Source organism: Oncorhynchus tshawytscha, linkage group LG07 (assembly GCF_018296145.1).
Source record: "Oncorhynchus tshawytscha isolate Ot180627B linkage group LG07, Otsh_v2.0, whole genome shotgun sequence".
Lineage (NCBI taxonomy): Eukaryota > Metazoa > Chordata > Actinopteri > Salmoniformes > Salmonidae > Oncorhynchus > Oncorhynchus tshawytscha.
In genome coordinates, this window is record NC_056435.1 from 74,825,262 (window position 1) to 74,844,745 (window position 19,484).

The following is a 19,484-nucleotide window of genomic DNA, read 5'->3' on the forward strand; positions in this document are numbered from 1 at the left end:
CTTCCCACAATAAATTGGGTGAATTTTGGCCCTTTCCTCTGACAGGGCTGGTGTAACTGAGTCAGGTTTGTAGGCCTCCTTGCTCGCACACTCTTTTTTCAGTTCTGCCCACAAGCTTTCTATAGGATTGAGGTCAGGTCTTTGTGATGGCCACTCCAATACCTTGACTCTGTTGTCCTTAAGCCATTTTGCCAAAACTTTGTAAGTATGCTTGGGGTCATTGTCCATTTGGAAGACCCATTTGCGAGCAAGCTTTAACTTCCTGACTGATGTCTTAAGATGTTGCTTCAATATATCCACGTAATTTTCCATCCTCATGATGCCATGTATTTTGTGAAGGGCACCAGTCCCTCCTGCAGCAAAGCACCCCCACAACATGATGCTGCCACCCCCCGTGCTTCACGGTTGGGATGGTGTTTTTCGGCTTGCAAGCCTCCCCCTTTTTCCTCCAAACATAACGATGGTTATTATGGCCAAACAGTTCAATTTTTGTTTCATCAGACCAGAGGACATTTCTCCAAAAAGTACGATCTTTGTCCCCATGTGCAGTTGCAAACCGTAGTCTGGCTTTTTTATGGTGGTTTTGGAGCAGTGGCTTCTTCCATGCTGAGCGGCCTTTCAAGTCACGTCGATATAGGACTCATTTTTACTGTGGATATAGATACTTTTGTACCTGTTTCCTCCAGCATCTTCACAAGGTCCTTTGCTGTTGTTCTGGGATTGATTTGCACTTTTCGCACCAAAGTACGTTCATCTCTAGGAGACAGAACGCATCTATAACGGCTGAGTGGTCCCATGGTGTTTATACCTTCGTACTATTGTTTGTACAGATGAACTTGGTACCTTCAGGCATTTGAAAATTGCTCCCAAGGATGAACCAGACTTGTGGAGGTCTACAATTTTCATTCTGAGGTCTTGGCTGATTTCTTTTGATTTTCCCATTATGTGAAGCAAAGAGGCACTGAGTTTGAAGGTAGGCCTTGAAATACATCCACGGGTACACCTCCAATTGACTCAAAATATGTCAATTAACCTATCAGAAGCTTCTAAAGCCATGACATAATTTTCTGGAATTTTCCAAGCTGTTTAAAGTTACAGTCAACTTAGTGTATTTAAACTTCTGACCCACTGGAATTGTGATATAGGGAATTATAAGTGAAATCATCTGTCTATAAACAATTGTTGGAAAAATTACTTGTGTCATGAACAAAGTAGATGTCCTAACCGACTTGCCAAAATCATAGTTTGTTAACAAGAAATTTGTGGAGTGGTTGAAAAACGAGTTTTAATGACTCTAACCTAAGTGTATGTAAACTTCCGACTTCAACTGTGTATATTTACCAAAAAAAGATATGAGGAATTGGAAATGATGCAGACAATTCCATTGATGGAAGCAACAATCTTTCCGCAATATTAAGCTGATCCACCCGTAAAAAAATATTTTTTTTATAGAGTCCAGGGAGTGGGAGAAGAATAAGGCTGAGAGAGGGTAAGAGTCCAGGGAGTGGGAGAGGTTAGGGCTGAGAGAGGGTAAGAGACCTGGGAGTAGGAGAAGTTAAAGCTGAGAGGGGGTAACAGACCAGGGAGTAGGAGAAGTTAGGGCTGAGAGGGGGCAACAGACCAGGGAGTAGGAGAAGTTAAAGCTGAAAGAGGGTAAGAGGGGATACGAGGTGAGTGGCTGAGAGGCCAGAGAATATGTGAGAATGAAATGGACAAGGCATTAGTCAAGTTGAGAACAGACTCTAAACCAAGTAGAAGCTTTAAAAACAGGGGGAATAGTGAAGCTTTTGTGTTGAGCCAAGCAATGGGATGATGATTGCAGTGAGGGACAGTGGGATGGACTAGTCAAATATATTGGCTCAGTTAGACAGGGAGAGAGCGCAGGAGTAGGGTCTGGGTATGTATGGGAAACAGGTCTAACTAAGTGGGGGTCAAGTTTAGGCTTCCGCAAGGTTCATGAACTATGTGGAGTATTGAGAATGTTAGATAACGCGAGTAGAAGTGAAAGAAGACGAGGTAGAGTGAAAAGGTAACCGTATTGAGATGAATAAATGGAAGTTAGGGAGTCAGATAAGAAGAGAGAAAAGGAGAGGGAGAGAGTGAAAGAAACCTGACAGAGGAGGATCTGTCTATCCATAGATTATGACAACAACTCCATATGTGGTTTCTCTTTATTGTGTCAGAGTGGAGGTGCAGGATTCATGTGTGCATCATTAGAGACTGACCCAGCATTAGTGAGCTGTGTGTGCACGTGCACGTGTGTGTATGTGTGTGTGTGTGGAGGGGCGGTCATTATAATGTGTGGCCCCAGTCTCTGTCTGGGGCTCTATTCTCTTGCTTTGTTTGGGACACACTGCTGCCCTCTGCGCTTCCTCTATCCAGCCTGTTGAGGGCCTTTTGTCTCTTTCAGTCTTTCTCACTTCTTTTATTCTCTCTTCTGTCCTTTCTCTCTCTTTCTCCCGCTCTCCCATTTTTCCCTGTCGCCATGGCCTTTCTGTAGCCCAGTAATGGGGAGAGTACAGGGAGAGTCAGAAGGCTTTATAATTGGGTTTAAAGGTGGGCTGGCTGAGAGCAGAGACCCCTGTTAAAAGCATACTGTACACACAGAGAGAGATAGAGAGAGTGCGCAGTGTGAAAGTCCATGTGCAGCAACACGGAAAAGGGTGTTCAAAATCAGACACTGAGCGTGTGTGTGTGTGTGTGTGTGGGGGGGGGGGTGATTCTCACTCTGTTTTGTTTCTCCAAATGTGACTCGTTTCAGGAAACTAGGTGTATGTTGCGTGTCACTACTTCACAGGAGCGCCATTTGAGCGTAACATTTTTTTAAATCAAAATGCTTTTTGGGCAGAAATGCCTTCTGGAACATGTGAACTTTCATGTGCCTTATTAACAAACTTGTAAGCCAACGTTTAACAAATATGATTTAAAAACACAGGGGTATTGACATTTAAACACAAATTCACTTATTTTATGAGCTGCTTAGCATGTTTAGGTCATCCTTTCTAAAGAGTCTTTTTTGAACGATATCATGAAGAACTGCAACAGTGTTGCTGAGGCTCTCCACTTTCTGGAGGACCGAGTTCTGAAATCAGTGGGATACCCAGTGGAAGCAGAGTATGATAGATAAGGATACGGAGACAATTCAGGCATTTGATTACAAATTTGGAGCAAGTCAAAAAGAGAACACTGTTGTATAAAACAGGCTGTTGAATAAAAGGCTGCTGTATAAAACATATGTCTCCGGATTTACAGCTTCTAACTAAGGGCAACCATGGCATCCGTGACAGAGAGGGAGAAGCGTTCATCCATGTATAACAGGTAAGAGTCTAGCTAGCTACATTTTCATTTATTATACGTTTCTAATTTTGTCAGAATGTTGTTTTCATTGCAAGTTAAAGCCTACTGTTGCCTAGCCAGCGAATGTTAGCTGGCTGGCTGGCTCAGTAGCGTTACGTGTATGATCTGTGTAGTAATATTCATACAGTGGGGAGAAAAAAGTATTTAGTCAGCCACCAATTGTGCAAGTTCTCCCACTTAAAAAGATGAGAGAGGCCTGTAATTTTCATCATAGGTACACTTCAACTATGACAGACAAAATGAGAAAAACAATTCCAGAAAATCACATTGTAGGATTTTTTTATGAATTTATTTGCAAATTATGGTGGAAATTAAGTATTTGGTCACCTACAAAAAAAGCAAGATTTCTGGCTCTCACAGACCTGTAACTTCTTCTTTAAGAGGCTCTTCTGTCCTCCACTCGTTACCTGTATTAATGGCACCTGTTTGAACTTGTTATCAGTATAAAAGACACCTGTCCACAACCTCAAACAGTCACACTTCAAACTCCTCTATGGCCAAGACCAAAGAGCTGTCAAAGGACACCAGAAACAAAATTGTAGACCTGCACCAGGCTGGGAAGACTGAATCTGCAATAGGTAAGCAGCTTGGTTTGAAGAAATCAACTGTGGGAGCAATTATTAGGAAATGGAAGACAATACAATACCACTGATAATCTCCCTCGATCTGGTGCTCCACGCAAGATCTCACCCCGTGGGGTCAAAATGATCACAAGAACGGTGAGCAAAAATCCCAGAACCACACGGGGGGACCTAGTGAATGACCAGCAGAGAGCTGGGACCAAAGTAACAAAGCCTACCATCAGTAACACACTACGCCGCCGGGGACTCAAATCCTGCCGTGCCAGACGTGTCCCCCTGCTTAAGCCAGTACATGTCCAGGCCCGTCTGAAGTTTGCTAGAGAGCATTTGGATGATCCAGAAGAAGATTGGGAGAATGTCATATGGTCAGTTGAAACCAAAATATAACTTTTTTGGTAAAAACTCAACTCGTCGTGTTTGGAGGACAAAGAATGCTGAGTTGCATCCAAAGAACACCATACCTACTGTGAAGCATGGACCTCAAGCACTCCTCTCCCCTCTTTTCTTCCCTCATCTACTGTCCTCTCCTCTTCTATATTCTCCTCTATTTTCCTCTCCTCTCCTGACCTCACCTCTATTTTCCTGTTCTCTTCTATCCTCTACTCTACTCTACTACTCTACTCTACTCTACTCTACTCTACTCTACTCTACTCTACTCTACTCTACTCTACTCTACTCTACTCTACTCTCTACTCCCCTCTCCCAGGCCCATGACAACAGCCATTATACAGGAATAGGCAGCCATAATGTATCGGTACTTAGGCCTGAGGAGACACACTCGCTCAATGGGCCGTGAATCTCCCGTCACCAGCGTTAGACGGTCGAACGTTGAATAAAGTTATTTGAATATTTGTAATATTAATGTGCCGATGTGTCAAGAGCCCGCCGGTGCAGGACAAAGAGGGACAATAAGAGAGGAACACATCATCCATATCCAGGATTCACAGAATAGAAAACGACTGGATGGATGGATTGATGGATGGCTGGATGGATGGGTGGATGGATGGCTGGATGGATGGGTGGATGGATGGCTGGATGGATGGGTGGATGAACGGATGGATGTCTGGGCAAACAAATTACTAAATGTATTAATGGATAGATACATTGTTATTATCTCTACATTAGCTTGTCTCCATCCAGCTCTTCAACGGAGCCACACTATAAACTGTCAACAGCGTCAGATTAGCCAGCTGTCCAGCCTGCATTTTCAATACAGACAACATCGCCCATTACACATTTTTAAGATGGCGCCGGAGGGGATGGCTGCTGTTTTATGAGCTCTTAACCAACCATGCTATTTTGTTAGTTTTTCTTTTACATTGTTTGTTCCTTATTTTGTACTTGTGTTGCTGCTACCATCTTTCATGACTGAGAAGAGCTTATGGACATCAGATCAGCGATTACTCACCTTGAAGTGTACAAATAATTTTTCTTTAATGAGAAAGATTTACACCAGACACCCGAACAGGCCCTCATCCCTGTCATTCGCAGGAGAAAGAGACGGAGGTATCGCGGAAGGAGATCGGGGTGCCATGTGAGGATCCAGCGACGAGTGGCTAATCTGCCTCTGCCATCGGTACTATTGGCCAACGTACAATCGCTGGCCAATAAAGTGGATGAACTACAAGCACGTATATCCTACCAACGGGACATTAAAAACTGACTAATCTTATGTTTCACAGAGTCGTGGCTGAACGACGACATGAATAACAAACAGCTGGTTATACACTGTATCGGTGTCACGGCTGATGAAAGGAGCGGACCAAGGTGCAGCGTGTTGAGCGTACATGTTCTTTAATTAAGAAAAAGACGCCGAACAAAACAATACACACTACAAAACAAAACTGTGAAGCTTAAGGCTAAGTGATATAAAGAAAGTCAACTTCCCACCAAGACAGGTGGGAAAAAAGGCACCTAAGTATGGTTCCCAATCAGAGACAACGATAGACAGCTGTCCTTGATTGAGAACCATACCTGGCCAAAACATAGAGATAGAAAATCATAGAAACACAACACATAGAAATGCCCACCCCACATCACGCCCTGACCAAACCAAAATAGAGACATAAAAATGATCTCCAAGGTCAGGGCGTGACAATCGGCAGGATAGATCAGCAGCCTCTGATAAGACAAGGGGTGGCGATCAATGGATATTTGTAAACAACAGCTGGCGCATGATATCTAAGCAAGTCTTGAGGTTTTGCTCGCCTGAGGTAGAGTATCTCATGATAAGCTGTAGACCACACTATCTACCTAGAGAGATCTCATATATATTCTTCATAGCTGTCTATTTACCACTACAAACCGATGCTGGCACTAAGACCGCACTCAATGAGCTGTATACGGAAAATGCTCATCCATAGGCGGTGCTCCTAATGGCTGGGGACTTCAATACAGGGAAAGTTAAATCAGTTGAACGTAATTTCTATCAGCATATTTAATGTGCAACCAAAGTGAAAAGACCACATTTACTCCACACATAGAGACACGTAACAAAGCTCTCCCTCACCCTCCATTTGGCAAATCCTCCTGATTCCAGCTTGCAAGCACAAATTAAAGCAGGAAGCACCAGTGACTCGGTCAATAAAACAAGTGTTCAGATGAAGCAGACGCTAAGCTACAGGACAGTTTTTCTAGCACAGACTGGAACATGTTCCGGGATTCTTCCGATGGCATTGAGGAGTACACCACATCAGTCACTGGCTTCATCAATAAGTGCATCGATGACTGCGTCCACACAGTGACTGTACGTACATATCCCAACCAAAAGCCATAGATTACAGGCAACATCCGCACTGAGCAAAAGGGTAGAGCTGCCGCTTTCAAGGAGCAGTACTCAAACCCAGAAGCTTATAAGAAATCCCGCTATGGCCTGCGACGAACCATCAAACAGGCAAAGTGTCAATACAGAACTAAGATCGAATCGTACTACACAGGATCCGACGCTCATCGGATGTGGCAGGGCTTGCAAACTATTACAGACTACAAAGGGAAGCACAGCCGAGAGCTGCCCAGTGACACAAGCCTACCAGATAAGCTAAATTACTTCTATGCTCGCTTCTAGGTAAGTAACACTGAAACATTCATGAGAGCATCAGCTGTTCCAGCAGCCGATGTGAGTATGTCCTTTTAACAGGCAAAGATTCACAAGGTCGCAAAGTCAGATGGATTACCAGGACGTGTACTCCCAGCAAGCGCTGACCAACTGGCAAGTGTCTTCACTGACATTTTCAACCTCTCCCTGTCTGAGTCTGTAATACCAACATGTTTCAAGCAGACCACCATAGTCCCTGTGCCCAAGAACACAAAGGTAACATGCCTAAATTACTACCGACCCATTGCACTCACGTCTGTAGCCATGAAGTGCTTTGAAAGGCTGGTCATGGCTCACATCAACACCATTATCCCAGAAACCCTAGATACACTCCAATTTACATACCGCCCCAACAGATCCATAGATGATGCAATCTCTATTGCACTCCATACTGCCCTTTCACACCTGGACAAAAGGAACACCTCTGTGAGAATGCTAATCATTGACTACAGCTCAGCATTCAACAACATAGTACCCTCAAAGCTCATCATTAAGCTAAGGACCCTGGGACTAAACACCTCCCCCTGCAACTGGATCCTGGACTTCCTGACGGGCCGCCCCCAGGTGGTAAGGATATGTAACAACACATTTGCCACGCTGATCCTCAACACGGGGGCCCATCAAGGGTGCGTGCTCAGTCCCCTCCTGTACTCCCTGTTCACGCATGACTGCACGGCCAGGCACAACTCCAACACCATCATTAAGTTTGCCGATGACACAACAGTGGTAGGCCTGATCACCAACAACGACGAGACAGCCTATAGAGAGGAGGTCAGAGACCTGACCATGTGGTGCCAGGAAAACCACCTCTCCCTCAACATGATCAAGACAAAGGAGATGATTGTGGACTACAGGAAAAGGAGCACCGATCCTTCTCATCGATAGGGCTGTAGTGGAGCAGGTTGAGAGCTTCAAGTTCCTTGGTGCCTATATCACCAACAAAGTAGCACACCAATACAGTCGTGAAGCGAGCACGACAAAGCCTATTCCCCCGCAGGAGAGTGAAAAGACTTGTCATGGGTCCTCAGATCCTGAAAAGATTCTACAGATCATCCTGACTGGTTGCATCACTGCCTGGTATGGCAACTGCTCGGCCTCTGACCGCAAGGCACTACAGAGGGCAGTGAGTACGGCCCAGTGCGTACGGACCAGTGCATCACTGGGGCCAAGCTTCCTGCCATCCAGGACCTCTATACCAGGCGGAGTCAGAGGAAGGCCCTAAAAATTGTCAAAGACTCCAGCCACCCTAGTCATAGACTGTTCTCTCTGCTACCGCACGGAAAGCGGTCCTGCGCCAAGGTTAGGTTCAAGAGGGTCCTAAACAGCTTTTATCCCCAAGCCATAAGACTCCTGAACATCTAATCAAATGGCTACCAATACTATTGTTATTGTTCTGCTGCTCTTTCGTTAGCTGTTACTTTTATTTCTTATTTTTTAAGTATTTTTCTTAAAACTGCATTGCTGGTTAAGGGCTTGTAAGAAAGCATTTCACTGTAAGTATACCTGTTGTATTCAGAGCATGTGACAAATACAATTTGATTTGATCCCCAAACCCTCACTGTCTTTCCATCCCTGCCCATTCCAGCCCCAAGTCCCCTGCCCAGCCTCAGCAAAGCGTTCTCCTGGCATCCGCCAAACCCAGATTTGTCCATTGGACTGCCAGATGGTGAAGCGTGATTCATCACTCCAGAGAACAAGTTTCCACTGCTCCAGAGTCCAATGCCGGCGAGCTTTACACAACTCCATCCGACGCTTGGCATGGCGCATGGTGACCTTAAGCTTGTGTGCTGCTGTTCAGCTATGGAAACCCATTTCATGAAGCTCCCGACAAACAGTTATTGTGCTGACGTTGCTTCCAGAGGCAGCAACCGAGGACACATTTTTACGTGCTGCGCACTTCAGCACTTTGAGGTCCTGTTCTGTGAGCTTGTGTGGCCTACCACTTCACAGCTGAGTCATTGTTGCTCCTAGATGTTTTCACTTCATTTGACAGACTGACTTGTTGGAAAGGTGGCATCCTATTACGGTGCCACGTTGAAAGTCACTGAGCTCTTCAGTAAGGCCATTCTACTGCCAACGTTTGTCTATGGAGATTGCATGGCTGTGTGCTCGATTTTATACACCTGTCTAATCAAATCAAACTTTATTTGTCACATGCGCGCAATACAAAGTGTAGACCTTACCATGAAATGCTTACTGACAAGCCCTTAACCAACAGTGCAGTTCAGGAAGAGTTAAGAAAATATTTACCAAATAAACTGAAGTTTATTATTATTATATAAATACAGTGGGGCAAAAAAAGTATTTAGTCAGCCACCAATTGTGCAAGTTCTCCCACAAAATTATTTTTAAAAATCCAGAAAATCACATTGTAGGATTTTTAATGAATGATTTGCAAATTATGGTGGAAAATAAGTATTTGGTCAATAACAAAAGTTTGTCTCAATACTTTGTTATATACCATTTGTTGGCAATGATAGAGGTCAAACGTTTTCTGTAAGTCTTCACAAGGTTTTCACACACTGTTGCTGGTATTTTGGCCCATTCCTCCATGCAGATCTCCTCTAGAGCAGTGATGTTTTGGGGCTGTAGCTGGGCAACACGGACTTTCAACTCCCTCCAAAGATTTTCTATGGGGTTGAGATCTTGAGACTGGTTAGTCCACTCCAGGACCTTGAAATGCTTCTTACGAAGCCACTCCTTTGTTGCCCGGGCGGTGTGTTTGGGATCATTGTCATGCTGAAAGACCCAGCCACGTTTCATTTTCAATGCCATTGCTAATGGAAGGAGGTTTTCACTCAAAATCTCACGATACATGGCCCCATTCATTCTTTGCTTTACACGGATCAGTTGTCTTGGTCCTTTTGCAGAAAAACAGCCCCAAAGCATGATGTTTCCACCCCCATGCTTCACAGTAGGTATGGTGTTTTTTGGATGCAACTCAGCATTCTTTGTCCTCCAAACACGACGAGTTGAGTTTTTACGAAAAAGTTCTATTTTGGTTTCATCTGACCATGTGACATTCTCCCAATCTTCTTCTGGATCATCCAAGTGCTCTCTAGCAAACTTCAGATGGGCCTGGACATGTACTGGATTAAGCAGGAGGACACGTCTGGCACTGCAAGATTTGAGTCCCTGGTGGCGTAGTGAGTTGCTGATGGTAGGCTTTGTTACTTTGCTCACCGTTCTTGTGATCATTTTGACACCACGGGGTGAGATCTTGCGTGGAACCCCAGATCGAGGGAGATTATCAGTGGTCTTGTATGTCTTCCATTTCCTAATAATTGCTCCCACAGTTGATTTCTTCAATCCAAGCTGCTTACCTATTGCAGATTCAGTCTTCCCAGCCTGGTGCAGGTCTACAATTTTGTTTCTGGAGTCCTTAGGAAATAGGCTGGCTACAGCAGGGTACATGCACCAGGCTGGCTACATACATGCTGGCTACAGCAGGGTACATGCACCAAGCTGGCTACATACATGCTGGTTACAGCAGGGTACATGCACCAGGCTGGCTACATACATGCTGGTTACATCTAGGCTGGCTACAGCAGGGTACATACTGTACAGCATGCTGGTTACATACATGCTGGTTACATCTAGGCTGGTTACAGCAGGGTACATACAGCAGGCTGGCTACATACAGGTGGGTTACATACATGCTGGTTACATCTAGGCTGGCTACAGCAGGATACATGCGCCAGGCTGGCTACATACAGGCTGGTTACAGCAGGGTACATACACCAGGCTGGCTACAACATGGTACATACACCAGGCTGGTTACATACAGGCTGGCTACAGCAGGGTACATGCACCAGTCTGGCTACATACAGGCTGGTTACTGCAGGATACATACACCAGGCTGGTTACATACAGGCTGGTTACAGCAGGGTACATGCACCAGGCTGGCTACATACAGGCTGGTTACAGCAGGGTACATAGGCTGGTTACCAGGGTACATACACCAGGCTGGCTACATACAGGCTGGTTACAGCAGGGTACATACAGGCTGGTTACAGCAGGGTACATGCACCAGGCTGGCTACATACAGGCTGATTACAGAAGGGTACATACACCAGGCTGGCTACATACAGGCTGATTACAGAAGGGTACATACACCAGGCTGGTTACATACAGGCTGGTTACAGCAGGGTACATACACCAGGCTGGTTACATACAGGCTGGTTACAGCAGGGTACATGCACCAGGCTGGTTACAAACAGGCTGGTTACAGCAGGGTACATACACCAGGCTGGCTACATATAGGCTGGTTACAGTGGGGTACATACAGCAGGCTGGCTAGATACAGGCTGATTACAGCAGGGTACATACACCAGGCTGGCTACATATAGGCTGGTTACAGTGGGGTACATACAGCAGGCTGGCTAGATACAGGCTGATTACAGCAGGGTACATACACCAGGCTGGCTATATATAGGCTGGTTACAGTGGGGTACATACAGCAGGCTGGCTAGATACAGGCTGGTTACAGCAGGGTACATACAGCAGGCTGGCTACATTCAGAATGGTATGAGTCCTAAGTCTGCTGCTTACCTATTGCAGATTCAGTCTTCCCAGCCTGGTGCAGGTCTACAATTTTGTTTCTGGTGTCCTTTGACAGCTCTTTGGTCTTGGCCATAGTGAAATTTGGAGTTAGACTGTTTGAGGTTATGGACAGGTGTCTTTTTATACTGATAACAAGTTCAAACATGTGCCAGGTAATGAGTGGAGGACAGAGGAGCCTCTCAAAGAAGAAGTTACAGGTCTGTGAGAGCCAGAAATCTTGCTTGTTTGTAGTTGACCAAATACTTATTTTCCACCATAATTTACAAATAAATTCATTAAAAATCCTACAATGTGATTTTCTGGATTTTTTTTTCTCATTTTGTTTGTCATAGTTGAAGTGTACCTATGATGAAAATTACAGGCCTCTCTCATCTTTTTAAGTGGGAGAACTTGCACATTTGTTGGCTGACTAAATACTTTTTTGCCCCACTGTACATAGCAGTGTGTACCTACCTCATCCCCATATTTGTTTTTGTTTTTCTGCTCTTTTGCACACGAGTATTTCTACTTGCACATCCTCATCTGCACCTCAGCCACGCTCAAGGTCCTAAATGATATCTTAACCGCCATCGATAAGAAACATTACTGTGCAGCCGTATTCATTGATCTGGCCAAGGCTTTCGACTCTGTCAATCACCACATCCTCATTGGCAGACTTGACAGCCTTGGTTTCTCAAATGATTGCCTCGCCTGGTTCACCAACTACTTCTCTGATAGAGTTCAGTGTGTCAAATCGGAGGGTCTGCTGTCCGGACCTCTGGCAATCTCTATGGGGGTGCCACAGGGTTCAATTCTTGGACCGACTCTCTTCTCTGTATACATCAATGAGGTCGCTCTTGCTGCTGGTGAGTCTCTGATCCACCTCTACGCAGACGACACCATTCTGTATACTTCTGGCCCTTCTTTGGACACTGTGTTAACAACCCTCCAGGCAAGCTTCAATGCCATACAACTCTCCTTCCGTGGCCTCCAATTGCTCTTAAATACAAGTAAAACTAAATGCATGCTCTTCAACCGATCGCTACCTGCACCTGCCCGCCTGTCCAACATCACTACTCTGGACGGCTCTGACTTGGAATACGTGGACAACTACAAATACTTAGGTGTCTGGTTAGACTGTAAACTCTCCTTCCAGACCCATATCATACATCTCCAATCCAAAGTTAAATCTAGAATTGGCTTCCTATTTCGCAACAAAGCATCCTTCACTCATGCTGCCAAACATACCCTTGTAAAACTGACCATCCTACCAATCCTTGACTTTGGCGATGTCATTTACAAAATAGCCTCCAATACCCTACTCAACAAATTGGATGCAGTCTATCACAGTGCAATCCGTTTTGTCACCAAAGCCCCATATACTACCCACCATTGCGACCTGTACGCTCTCGTTGGCTGGCCCTCGCTTCATACTCGTCGCCAAACCCACTGGCTCCATGTCATCTACAAGGTCTGCTAGGTAAAGTCCCTCCTTATCTCAGCTCGCTGGTCACCATAGCATCTCCCAGCTGTAGCACACGCTCCAGCAGGTATATCTCTCTAGTCACCCACAAAACCAATTCTTTCTTGGCCGCCTCTCCTTCCAGTTCTCTGCTGCCAATGACTGGAACGAACTACAAAAATCTCTGAAACTGGAAACACTTATCTCCCTCACTAGCTTTAACCACCAACTGTCAGAGCAGCTCACAGATTACTGCACCTGTACATAGCCCACCTATAATTTAGCCCAAACTACCTCTTTCCCTACTGTATTTAATTTATTTATTTATTTTGCTCCTTTGCACCCCATTATTTTTATTTCTACTTTGCACATTCTTCCATTGCAAATCTACCATTCCAGTGTTTTACTTGCTATATTGTATTTACTTTGCCACCATGGCCTTTTTTTGCCTTTACCTCCCTTATCTCACCTCATTTGCTCACATCGTATATAGACTTGTTTATACTGTATTATTGACTGTATGTTTGTTTTACTCCATGTGTAACTCTGTGTCGTTGTATGTGTCGAACTGCTTTGCTTTATCTTGGCCAGGTCGCAATTGTAAATGAGAACTTGTTCTCAACTTGCCTACCTGGTTAAATAAAGGTGAAATAAAATAAATAAAAATCTGCACATATATCACTCCAGTGTAAATTGCTAAATTGTAATTACTTCGCCACTATTGGCCTATTTATTGCCTTACCTCCTCACTTCATTTGCACACACTGTATACAGATTTGTCTTTTGTGTTATTGACTGTACGTTTGTTTATCCCATGTGTAACTCTGTGTTGTTTTTGTCACACTGCTTTGCTTTATCTTGGCCAGGTCACAGTTGTAAAGGAGAACTTGTTCTCAACTGGCCTACCTGGTTAAATAAAGATGAAATTAAAAAAATATAAACATATGCAGACACACGCACGCTCGCACACACAATGTTATATATGTAAACACACACACATTCCACTCCACTTTCCACAGCAAAACACACCTCTCACTATAGACTAGCTTCCATCTCTGATTGCCCATTCTGCATTCTGCATTCAGCATATACACTACCTCTCTCTCCCAGGCCTCTTCTCCCTCCCTGCCTTTACAGTGCTTCCCTCAATGAGGGGAATTATTTCAGCTTGCCCTCATTTTCTTCTTGTTCCGTTTTCCTCATCTCTAATGGGCAATTACATCAGGCTCCACGCGGAGGCCATCTTGTTTCACTGACCTCTAATTGATTGGCTGTCCAAACTGCTCGGCTTCTATAAGCACTTTAAGGTTACATTTCCCTGTTTAAATAATGGATTACAAGGTCCATGAAAGAAGATTGTGTGGAAAATAAAAGGCAGGGATTGCTTCTCGTTTGAGTCGTTTCAAAGACGTACAAGCCTCTATTTTAACCTCAGAGACTGAGTTATTAGGGGAGATGGAGAGTGCTCAGAGCGCTTAGACTACTCCAGACTAACCTACAGTCACGGCATCTCTGTGTGTGTGTGTGTGTGTGTACCACTTCTGCTCGCACTATGTTCAAAGCATGGTTTTAGCAGCGCTATCTGTCTGCAGATGAATATCAGTATGGCCAACAGACAGCGTGTCTGCGTATCTCTCCCTCTCTCTCTCGTGTGTGTGTGTGTGTGTGTGTGTGTGTGTGTGTGTGTGTGTGTGTGTGTGTGGTGTGTGTGGGTGCTAATGTCAGTGTAGAACCAGCTTCATGCAGTGCCCCTGAACACTCTCCTCCTATAATTAACACTCCTACTGTGTAGTATCCTTCCTCTTCTCTCCTGGGTCCTGTTTTTTATACCTCCCACAGTTTTGTGCTTTTACATCACAAAGAGAGAGCAGAGAGGGAGACAGAAAGAGAGAAGAAAGAAAGTGGGAGAGAGAGAGAGAAGAAAGAAAGTGGGAGAGAGAGAAGAGAGAGGGAGAGAGAAAGAGAGAGAGTGATGCTGAGAGACAGTTCGGCAGGAAGTCCCACTTAGAAGGAGGAAGTCAGAGAGAATGTGGGAATTAGCGGTAGCCAACATCTCCACTTCTGTTCAAAACCCCACCTACCAGGAGATTATCATTAGAGACCTTGAGCACATATTATACTTGATGTGTGTGTGTATGTGTGTGTGTGTGTGTGTGTGTGTGTGTGTGTGTAAGGGTGTGTGTGTGTGTGTGTAAGGGTGTGTGTGTGTGAAGGGTGTGTTTGTGTGTGTGAGGGTGTGAGAAGAAACCACCTACAAACAACCAGAGCAACATACCTCCACAGAAAACAACGCAGCACCTACGCTCCAATTACTCTTGGATTGGAGGTAAATACAGTAGAGATATAGCAGAGAAACACAGTACAGTATATCTGGCCAAACCAATAAGATTTACTGTGTGGGTAGCTCAATACTAATACAAATGGCCTGTGTTGTTATTCTCAACCATTGCATTTCTGTCTGTTAAGATAAACTGATAAAGGAGCTTTAAACATCTCTGTTTGTTAAGAGAAACTGATAAAGGAGCTTTAAACATCTCTGTCTGTTAAGAGAAACTGATTAAGGAGCTTTAAACATCTCTGTCTGAAAAGAGAAACTGATAAAGGAGCTTTAAACATCTCTGTCTGTTAAGATAAACTGATAGAGGAGCTTTAAACATCTCTGTTTGTTAAGAGAAAGCTTTAAACATCTCTGTCTGTTAAAGGAGCTTTAAACATCTCTGTTTGTTAAGAGAAACTGATAGAGGAGCTTTAAACATCTCTGTCTGTTAAGATAAACTGATAGAGGAGCTTTAAACATCTCTGTTTGTTAAGAGAAACTGATAAAGGAGCTTTAAACATCTCTGTCTGTTAAGAGAAACTGATAGAGGAGCTTTAAACATCTCTGTCTGTTAAGAGAAACTGATAGAGGAGCTTTAAACATCTCTGTTTGTTAAGAGAAACTGATAGAGGAGCTTTAAACATCTCTGTTTGTTAAGAGAAACTGATAGAGGAGCTTTAAACATCTCTGTCTGTAAAGAGAAACTGATAGAGGAGCTTTAAACATCTGTTTGTTAAGAGAAACTGATAGAGGAGCTTTAAACATCTGTCTGTTAAGAGAAACTGATAAAGGAGCTTTAAACATCTGTCTGTTAAGAGAAACTGATAAAGGAGCTTTAAACATCTCTGTCTGTTAAGAGAAACTGATAGAGGAGCTTTAAACATCTGTCTGTTAAGAGAAACTGTTGGAGGAGCTTTAAACATCTCTGTTTGTTAAGAGAAACTGATAGAGGAGCTTTAAACATCTCTGTTTGTTAAGAGAAACTGATAGAGGAGCTTTAAACATCTCTGTTTGTTAAGAGAAACTGATAAAGGAGCTTTAAACATCTCTGTGTCTGTATCTCCATCTTTAGATCAAGGCCATATACCATTTATTTTGCATATGGTAATAAAATAGGATATAGCAGAAACATAGACTGAGATGGAAGAGGAAAGAGACACTGTAAGGAATGTGGAGATGATGGAGAGATAGAGAAATATGTGTGTTTGCAGTGTGTGTATTGAACACACTGCTATCCATCCAACTCTTATGTTTATTAAAAGCCATATTCATTCACTGTTGATCTGAACCCTGTTTTTGAATTGTTGTTTTGACAGGCTTCATCATGACTCAGCACTATGTTGTCAGACTAACCCTGTGGGTGGAAGAAGAGCTGTTCTTTTCAGTTTTCAGCTGTTCTATTCAGTGAGTGGAACTGTGTGACTCCACAGCCATTCTCAGCACAGTTCATAATCACAGCATCTGTGATTGCATAAGAGGGACCTTGCCTGGGGTTGGATCTGATCTAAGGGCAGTTGAAATAGGAGCAAAATAGAAGTTGCCCTTCACCACTGATCTAGGACCAGATTATGCTGTCCTGAACCATAACCTTCATTATTAGTGGAATGCAGACATATCTGATCCAGTATCAGTTGTTAGGAGCACGTTTTAATGACTCTATGCCCCTCAAAGTCATTGGTTTCCTTGGCCAAGTAGCAGGGGAAAGCAAAGTACAGTAGAACGGAAAACACACAAACACACACACACTGCTTTCATATCTATTTATTGATCGTATCAGATGTGCGTCAATCAATCTTATCTCCGCTCCACACATTCTCACTCACACCTCCAGAGGGACCCAATAAAGCATCATGCTGGGAAGGCTGAGCACACTATATTATCATTAGAGACCTTGAGCACATATTATACTTGGTGTGTGTGTGTGTGTGTGTGTGTGTGTGTGTGTGTGTGTGTGTGTGTGTGTGTGTGTGTGTGTGTGTGTGTGTTGTTTGTTTGTGTGTGTGTGTGTGTGTGAGAGAGAGAGAGAGAGAGAGAGAGAGAGTCATCATTAGATAAATAAGTTGCCCTACAGTAGCTCACTTCAAACTACAACTACTATATACAGACACATGTCTTCCTCTACCAAGCCTTACAAACAGTAGCCTGTAAAATAAAACATGTGGTTTTACATCTTCATAGAATAATACTGTACATCACTCATCACCCCTAGGACAGCAGCCCTCAACGTCTCAGCAGATCAGGAATGAATGATAACGCGCCTCTCTATCATGCTTCTCTGATCAAAGGAGAATTACAGTGCACCACGATCTGCAAAATGCATGAAACACAATCAATACCATATGCCACACAAAGCGGTGTCAAAGAAGAGAACTATGAAATTGGCTATGTGCTGTTACAATAAAGATAATGCTCTGATGTCTTCTTATGTACCAACTGCATCTAAAATAGATCAATTCCCACAGAGCCTGTGTGATTTAATCTACTGCGAGTCTTCAGTCATGTTGAAGCGGTAAAATATGAAAGACAATGATTTATTTACAACTCCCAAGTCTGGGCCTGAGGTTCCACACAAATCTAATTCCCAAACCGGGAACAGCTGGCCGTTCAGAATAAATCCAGTGATATTGATTCCGCAGCAAACCAAATCTGGTTCTTTCAAGGTTCCCAGGACTTTTCATTGGGTTGTGGGAATGGGGATGGACATTACAAAATAAATACCTTCAAATAAAAACCTTTATGAGTTTAGGGCCAGGCATATTTCTCTGGTCATGTGGTCAGGGAGAAATCCTGGCACTATTTCTGTGTTCACAGTATTTCATTTATACATTTTATTTAGCAGACGCTCTAATTCAGAACAATTTACAGAACAAATTATGGTTAAGTGCCTTGCTCAAGGGCACAATGACCGATTTTTGCAAATAGTCAGCTCTGGGATTGAAACCAACAACCTTTCGGTTACTGGCCGAAACACTCATAACCGTTAGGCTAACTGCCACCCATTTCAGTTCTTGCGAACATTCCTTTGTTGTTTCCTTACCTCGGCAGACATTCCCATTATCTGTCTCGAACCCAGCTTTGCAGGTGCAGCTCCCGATAGGAACCATCCACTCCCCATCTCCATTGCAGTACAGCTTTATTGGCACATCCACCTCCTCCGAATTGGGGATGCAGATCCCTCTAGCGATGACCAGGGAGGTGCTCTCCGCCCCCGTCATGGTCTCTGGGAAGATGGCGAAGTTCTGCACCACACTGGGGCACTTCTTATAAAACACTCTGACCGAGAGTAGCGACATACAAGCACCATAGTCCTGAAACGCCAGGTAGAACCCATTCTTCGACAGCGGGCCAAAGCTCCGAACCTCTGTGTTGACCTTCATCAATCGTCCGCCGAAGTCCACCTGGGAGAAGCTCTCATCGGCTGCGATGGTGTCCACCTTTAGGTAAGGGGCTTCCATCCAGAAGGCAGTTCCTTTGGTGGCGATGACCGAGTCCGTCTCGTAGTAGTAGAGATTGAAGGTCTCCTTACAGGAGCCGGGAACGTTGGGGATGGAGCTGCAGTCACGCACAGTGAAGCGCATCTCCACGTAGATCCTCTGAGCTCCACGTCGGTCGATGAAGGTGGTGAGGAGCCAGTTGTTCTGGCTGGGCTCAAACACGTTGCACACCTGGTAGGTCCGGATGGTGTTGAGGTTCTCGTCGTAGCCGCTCACCTCCTCCCACTGTGAGACAGAGTAGAGACCAGAGACATGGGTATTTGGTTAGAAATATACAGTATCTTGAAATTGTCACAAACACAGTAACCAATAGTGTTTGACACTGCAATGCCAAGAGAGAAGGATGCTCAGCTAGTATCAGCTCAAATGTTTGTTAACAAATTTCTTAATCCATATTTGATATTTAAATTCACAGTTTCCTGCCTTGCAAAAAGTATGAAAAGGTAGTATGAAGTTTACATTGAGCAAGTAAACTCTCAGGGCATTTGAAGTAGCTGACTAGAAATTCACTTTTAATTTAGAAGACAAACTTGTGGCAAAGATATGTCAACTGACTTCCTGAAATGACAGTTCCCTGTCGACCAGTGGTTATCTCTAAAACAGCATTAGATAGAGAGATACAACGATAGCACACATA

General features: G+C 44.0%; 1 protein-coding gene across 1 annotated transcript in view; it reads right to left on the minus strand.

Annotated features, from left to right (window-relative positions):
- Positions 1-19,096, minus strand: part of LOC112227388 (ephrin type-B receptor 1-B) — a gene marked incomplete at its 5' end in the record, with an annotated part of 170,651 nt that extends 151,555 nt beyond the window's left edge. Inside the window, one exon of the mRNA XM_024392262.2 lies at positions 18,391-19,096. Coding sequence (XP_024248030.2) covers positions 18,391-19,096 — 706 coding nt within the window. The remainder of the gene's footprint in view (positions 1-18,390) is intronic.
- Positions 19,097-19,484: the final 388 nt, after the last annotated feature.